The 7,557-nt window shown below is 56.6% G+C and overlaps 1 protein-coding gene across 1 annotated transcript; it reads left to right on the forward strand.

Annotated features, from left to right (window-relative positions):
• The first annotated feature begins 757 nt into the window (after window positions 1–757).
• Window positions 758–7,090, forward strand: PITX1 (paired like homeodomain 1). The gene is made up of 3 exons (XM_086470981.1): window positions 758–920; window positions 3,820–4,025; window positions 6,551–7,090. Exons 1-3 carry the CDS (start codon window positions 758–760, stop codon window positions 7,088–7,090), a joined length of 909 nt encoding a protein of 302 aa, XP_086327107.1.
• The last annotated feature ends 467 nt before the right edge of the window (window positions 7,091–7,557 follow it).

A 7,557-nucleotide genomic window follows, 5' to 3' on the forward strand; every position in this document is an offset into this window, starting at 1 on the left:
CGCGCTGCCGGCTGGCAGGACGCTGCGGAGGAGGACGGGCTGGCGGGGTGTTGGGGGCGGGCAGGGGGTCCCGAGCCGCCCTCCCGCGCCGCTGGGAGTAATTTTCCACGTTTCCATTCGTTTCTGAACTATTTTTAATACCTCATCGAGTTTGGAGGGAGGGGAAGGAGAAAGGGGCGGGGGGGGGCACCCTCGGAGGAGAGCAGCCGGGCGGCGGGGGCCGGGCAGGGGTCCGCCCGGGGGGCTGCGGGTCTGGTCGCGGCCGCGCAAGGCGCGCACCTCGGCGGGGAGCGCGGAGGCAGGTCCGCCGGCGCGGCCGGGCTGGGCGAGCGCTAGATGGAGTGATGCGTTAGCGAGACGGGGAGGTTTTAACCTTCAGGGGGAGGAGCCCCGTTTAACTACAGGCATTTGTTCTAGGGCAGGTCACTTTAATCTCTTTAGCTTTAAACTGTCCAACTCGCAACTCGCGTTTCTCTATAAGGGATCTTTACCACTTCCCTGCCTATGCGGCCGGACTGCTGTGCCTCTCCCCGAGCAGAGACAATCGGCTTGCTCTGCCCAGACCTCTTCTTCCGACACTCTTAAAATAATACTGTTAGTAATAAGTGGATTTGCTTTTGGTTCTGTTGTGTTTTGTTTGTTTTTTTTTTTTTTCTTTTAAAAAAAAAAAAAGAAAGAAAGAAAAAAAAAGCTCCTTGTTCCTTTCTGTGTGGAATAAACACCTGCAAACTCCCCCAGGCAGCTCGGCGCCCCTGCCATGGATTCCTTTAAAGGTGGAATGAATTTGGAGAGACTGCCCGAGAGCTTGAGACCCCAACCCTCCCATGACATGGCTTCCAGCTTCCATTTGCAAAGATCCTCGGAACCCAGAGACCCGATCGACAACTCAGCCAGTGAATCCTCCGACACGGAGGTGCCAGGTAACCCCCCCACCCCCCCCACCCCTACCACCACCCCCACCACCGCACCCCGTTGCCCCTGGCCCGCTCCCCTCCGCGCCGCCTCCCCCTCCCCACCGCGCCTTCCTTTCGCGGGGCGGTCGGTGGTGCTTTGCCCGCACCCCCCGCACAAACCAGAGGCGATGGAGGCGGGGGGGATGGGGAACGGGAGGAGGAGTAGCGGGGAGGGGAGGGGGGGGAGGAAGGCAAGAGCTGCCGGTGATCCCGGCGGCTCCATCCCAAGTGAGACCCGGGACGCGGAGCGGGGGGCAGGGGCCCGCATGGAGCTGCCGCCCCCGCCGTGCCCGGCGCTGACAGCCGGGAGGGCACACAGGGCTCCCCAGCCCCATCCCAGGAGCTGCTCTTTTATGGATATATATACACAAAAAAACACAGTTATTAATTGATGGGGTCGAAAGGAAGGCGCGGGGTGGGGGGCGGCTCTTCGGGGAGTGCGGTTTTCCCGGATGTTTCTGAAATAATGTCAGCTTTCGCCCGGGTTTATTTTCCAGCACGGGTGGTGCAGAGATGGAAAAAGATCTCTCTGTCAAAGGACGCAGTAGGGGAGGAGGGGGGAAAAATGTTTAAAAAAAAAAAAGAAAAGCCCCGTAGAATAGGAGAGGCGGCATAGGGCCGAGCGTAGGCAGCGCGGGCCGCCGCGGAGGGGATGTGCGCGGCCGCGGGGAGGTTTCCCCGCTGGAAAGGGTCGCACCGTGTGCGAGGGCTGCAGGGAAAGATGTGGTTTCCCAGTTTGCGCTTAATTAAAGTAGCAACATTTCTAGAATGACAAGGGAAGGCAGGAGAAGGCAACAAAAGCTGCGGGAAGGAGGGTGATACCCGTTCTCCACCGAGACCCTTTCAGGAGGAGTTAGTCTCTTATTTAAATATAATTTTTTTGAATAGCTGTTGTTGTTTTTCGGAGTTTTAGCAGCTCCTATAACCTAGAGAGTGGCTGTGGCAAGAATTCGTCCCGAAGTGGCACCCAGTGATAAACAGCCTTTGGGTTGTGCCTCCCAGCCTGATCCGCAAACAAAGTTAGGGACCGGCGTCTGGAAGGGACTCCGAGATTAGAGGGGATTATTTGAGATTAGAGAGGGAGATTTGCTCCATTTTGCCCTACCCCTGCGTGTGACCCCTCGGTGCTGGAGGTGGGCTGAGGACCTTACCTGCGTTTCTTCTCCGAGAAGCTGCAAAATACCTTTTACATTATATATATATTTTTTAAAAAAAAAAAAGGGGGAAAAAAAAAAAGTACAAACCCCGATTAAAACTAATGTGCCTTATGATTTAAAATTGTATCACAGCCCGGCGCGGAGGCCGGATTTTTAATGAAATCCTGGAGGGGTTAAACCCGGAGCGGGGCGAGGGGCTGCCGGGCCGGACCCCACCGCGGCCGCAGCCGCTTTGCTGTCGCTCCCCGGCTCCTTCTCTACCCGGTTTCTCCGGGATTTATCTTGACGGGGGTTATTTTGGTTTCTGTTTCCCCACCGCCGGGGCAGGAGGGGAGTCGGTAGCGATGGGGTCTGCGCTGCAGAGGCCTTGTTTGCTCTGCAAAGCACTTAGAGCAGAGAGAGCCCAGCCGGGCTGCGATCGGCCCCTTTTGGGGTTTCCATTGAGCCTTGGGAGATCATTCCCACCCCCCCATTTTTTTTGGTGCCCAGGCGAGGAGCGATTCAGGGTTGACTTTGCAAGGACGAGTCCTTCTGGGATTTTGGATGCAGTCCGCGGTTATTTTTAGACTCCCGCTTACCTCGCAGAGGTCGGGGCTGTAGAAAAGTCCTCGGGCTCGCCGCCGCCGGGATAAAAACCTCTAAAAAAGGGGTGGGCGGAGGAGGGGAAAGGGACACCTCGAAAAGGGAAAACTCCCCGCGGAGTTTCCTTTAGGCAGCAGCAGGACAGAGGCCGGGGGGATGGATGGCCGCGGCTCCCGGCCCCGCCGCCTCCCGCGCCCGTCGCCCGACCGCACCTTTCCCCGCTCCCGCCGGGGCCGGGAGCACGTTTCGTTCAGGCCTTTTTCAGTCCTTTTTTTTCCGAGCGCTTTAACCGGGTCAAACCCGGCCAAAACCCGGGCTGGGAAAGCTAGAAAGGCCGTTAGGAAAAGGGAGCGGGAGCCTGTCCCCTCGTTGGGGCTGGATTTCTGCTTCCAGCCCGGACAAATACCGACCGCAAAAACGCTCCTGTTTTGTTGTCGGTTTTTTTTTTCTTTCCTTTTTTCTTTCGATAGGATTTTTGCAGAGGGCTTCGCTCAGCTTCGCGTTAAAATAAATACTAACAGTGGTAAAAGGGAAAAAAAAAAAAAAAATTTTTAAAAAGAAATAAGTGGGGGAGCGTAGAGGCAAAGAGAGAGAGTGACTTTTGCAATTAACTGCTGCTGGGTTTTACACCCCTGCCCTTCCAAAGTTTCCTATCGCGGCCGAGCACAACAAAGACAATGGAGCAAAGATCGCGCCTTAGGTTGAAGGGAGGGAAAAGGTGCCGTGGAAAGGCGAAGCGGCCGATACTGTGGGGAACCCGCTCTCCCCCCACCCCGATCGCTCTCACTCCTCGGGCCCGCTTCGAGACGGGCCGCCCTGGGGGTCTCGCTGCCTCCTCGGGTGCCCTGGACCCGGGCAGGGCTCGGTGCTCCTTCCCCAGTCCCTCCGGGAAAGGCTGCGGGGCTCTCGGTGGGTGCAGGGCCAGGCAGGACCTGAGTGGGTGCCCCCACGCGTCCCTGCGGCGGGGCGGGCAGGGCTGGGGGCGGGGGCAGCGTGCCTGCCTTTGTGTGCCTGTATTTCTGTTTGAAAAAAAAAAAACAACAACCCCCCCTAAAAAAAGGAAAAAAAAAAAAAAACACACAACCAAACAAAAAAAACCCACCCCAAACCCCGACACCCCACCGCAGAGAAGGAGCGCAGCGGCGAGCAAAAAAACGAGGACGGAGCCACCGACGACCCGGCGAAGAAGAAGAAGCAGCGGCGGCAGCGGACCCACTTCACCAGCCAGCAGCTGCAGGAGCTGGAAGCCACTTTCCAGCGGAACCGCTACCCAGACATGAGCATGCGGGAGGAGATCGCCGTGTGGACCAACCTCACCGAGCCCCGAGTCCGGGTAAGAGGGGCGCCCAGCCCCGCCGGGGATGGAGAACCCCGCTGGAAGTGTGTGGGTGCGGAGATGGGGGGGGGTGTTTGGGGAAACGACCCCTTTTGGGAGCCACCGCGGCGGATTGCGGCTGCTGTGGGTTTGCTTTGAATTCCTAAAATTAGGATCCAGGCCGTGGAGGAGAAATCCAGCTGCCGGTAGCGGAGAGATGCGGCTCGGAGTGGGGTGCGACCGCCGGCTCCGCGCTTGGGGACGGGCCCCGAAAGTGGGGGGCAAATAGAGCAGGAGGGTCTAGCGGGGGGGCCGGGGCTTGTGAAGGGCCTGGTTGTAGGGGGAAGACCCCCCCCCCTAAGCTTGGCCTAAACCCGGCGCGGGGCTAGAGCAACCCCCCATCCAAGCAACTGGGCAGCTCCAGCGGCCCTTCCCCTTGGTTATTCCCAATAATCCCCGCCATCGCGACCATCGCACAAACAAACCGCTGCTCGACGCCACGGCGGGATTGCGGCTCAGCCCCCGGGCCGGTGGCGATCTGGAGGTTCCAGCCTCTCCCGGCCGCACATCTCCCGCGGCCGCGGGCGGAGCGGCTGTTTGCGGGGGTCGCCGGTGGGCGAAGTGAAGGGCAAGGGCTGGGGAGCGATCGCACTCCGGAGTCAATGAGCGCTGGAGCACTTGTACGGCCTCAGAGCCGACGCCACAATATATCTATATATATACACCTATATATATATATATATATATATATATAAAACTGTGTGTATATATATATATATATAAAACTGTGTATATATATATATATAAACAGCCTCGGCAGTTCCTTAGACAACCGTGGGCTGATCACGCTACCAGGGAGGGCAGAAACCCGGGAGAAAACGGGAACCGCGGAGGGCAGCCCCGCCATCCCGAAAAGCCACTTTTTAATTTTTTTTTTTAATTTTATTTTTTCCTTGGCAATTAAACCGCGAGTGACCAAATCGGATTACGGAGATTCTGCTTTAAACCTTTCAAGAGTAAACACCCATCTGCAATGGAGGAAATGCGTCTGAAAGCATTGTCTTAATTGAGTTTAAAGGAAAACAAAGCCGGAGCGTTAATATTGGTGGAATATTTCAGGAAGCAAATAAAACTAATACATGAGTTTCCATTAACGACATTTCGTTCTCCCTCTGTGTGGAGATGTTTTGTTTTGATGTTCTGAGATTGCAGATTGCAAATCTAACCTTAATTTGCTATGAGGGCCTTCCTTTAAAATGTCTAGGAGCCATAATTAAAACTATTACCCTCATTTTCAGGAAATTCCTGTCTGGAAGCACCTTCCGAGGAGTATATTACAGGTTTTGAACATGTTTGCTTTCGTTTCCTATTTGTACTCGATTCTTTTTATTATTATTTTTTAAAATAGACTCGGCCATCCATTTCTCCCCCGAAGTTTTCATCCTTGAGCCCGGTATTTAATAATAGTTGCGCCATTTCTGCGCCGGGAGGGGAGGCCTGAATTGCTGCCCCCGCCCCCACCCCCCCGCCCCGGCTCCGGCGGGCGTGCCGGGTGAGCGCAACCTCCGCAAGGCTGAGCGCACGGAACCGCGCGGCTCCGACCGGGCCCCCGGTGTTCGAGGGAGCCCGGAGGGGCGACAGCTCGGTCGAAGAAAGCCCCGTGAAGTGGGGGGGTGGGGGTGGGGGGGTGCAGCAGGGGAGGCTCGCAGGCCGGGCGCAGCCGGCAGGCGGGACGATGCTGGTTTTTAACCTGGAAAGAGAATTTTGGGGCTGCCCAGCTTCCAGCGCGGAGGGCTCAGACGCTTTCAGAGGGTTAAAAAGAAAATAAATAAGAGGGAACCTGGACCAGGTTTTTTCATCAAACACCAGGAGCGGCCCCCGCTTCTCTGCTCCCTAGTCAAGGCTGTAAATTCTCATCAGATATAAAGGCAGAGGCTGCATCTATCCAAAGGCGATGCGGGGATTGATTTTTTTTTTTTTTTTTTTAACCTAAACATACTAATCCAATCCCCTTTTTTATGATCTGTAACAGAGGACTTTTATTACACGGCATTAGCGTTCGGAAACGCGGCGGAGCCGGGGCGAGCCGGGCTTAATCAGAGCGGGCCGTGCCTTCGCCCCATGCCCTGCTCCGGGGTGAGGAGCGGCGGGGGGCGGGGGACGGGGGAAGGCGGCCAGGGCCGTGGCGCGGACACCCGCGCAGGCACCCTCGGCGGAGCGGCGGTTGCGCGCCTGCCGTCTGGGTAGATGCGCGCAGAGCGCGATGTGCGCGCAGGCACCCCGCGGAGGGGGGCTCCCGTCTCCCCCCCTCCCCGAGGGGAGCAGGGTGCTGCAGGGAGAGGCTGTACGCGGGTCGCGGAGCTGGAGGGGTCGTTGGGTGCCATCGCGGTGTCGCAGGGTCGGGGGGGTAGTACCGGGTGCGCCGCAATCTGCGCTCCGTGAAAAGGGGGGAGGCGGCGATAGTGCACTCACCGCGACGTATCGGTGTCCCCCCCTGTGTGTCCCCGTTCCCCCCAACCCCCCCACCGCCTTTTTTCCCGCAGGTCTGGTTCAAGAACCGCCGAGCCAAGTGGAGAAAGCGGGAGCGGAACCAGCAGATGGACCTGTGCAAGAACGGCTACGTGCCGCAGTTCAGCGGGTTGATGCAGCCCTACGACGACATGTACGCCGGGTACCCCTACAACAACTGGGCCACCAAAAGCCTCACCCCGGCGCCGCTTTCCACCAAGAGCTTCACCTTCTTCAACTCCATGAGCCCCCTCTCCTCGCAGTCCATGTTCTCGGCGCCCAGCAGCATCTCCTCCATGAACATGCCCTCCAGTATGGGCCACTCGGCCGTGCCGGGGATGGCCAACTCCGGCCTCAACAACATCAACAACATCAGCGGCTCCTCGCTGAACTCGGCCATGTCCTCGCCGGCCTGTCCCTACGGGCCACCGGGCTCACCTTACAGCGTCTACCGGGACACTTGCAACTCCAGCTTAGCCAGTCTCAGACTGAAATCAAAGCAGCACTCCAGTTTCGGCTACAGCAGTTTGCAAAGCCCCGGCTCTAGTCTAAACGCCTGTCAGTACAACAGTTGACGGACTGGACACAAACCACCTTCGACAAAGCACCGCCGACAAAGCGAAGCAGAAGCAAAGCGATGTTGAACGGAAAAGGAAAAAAAAAATAAAATTGAAACCCGATGATGATTAAAAGCAAAACCCGAGCAAGTGAGAGAGGGAAAAAACCAACAACAACAAAACTAAAACAAAACACCGCCAAAAAAACACAACCAAAAGCTCCGCGGACTTCGACTGTCTAGAAAAAAAAAATATATTGATGCAAACCAACGACGCAAGCAACAAAACAGCGCTTTAAAAATAAAATAAAATAAAATAAAACTAAACCATCAAAAACCGTAAACGGACCAGAAAACTTTTGCAAGAGACACCGAAATCTGGTACATGGATGAGTTGCAATTTTTCTCTGGATTATGCGGGTTGTATGTGTTTACTTGAACTTGCACAGGAGTTGGTAAGGCGGCCGCTTCCCCGCAGGGAGGGCG

The sequence above is a fragment of the Leptosomus discolor genome, chromosome 10 (genome assembly GCF_034619465.1).
Source record: "Leptosomus discolor isolate bLepDis1 chromosome 10, bLepDis1.hap2, whole genome shotgun sequence".
NCBI classification, from domain to species: domain Eukaryota; kingdom Metazoa; phylum Chordata; class Aves; order Leptosomiformes; family Leptosomidae; genus Leptosomus; species Leptosomus discolor.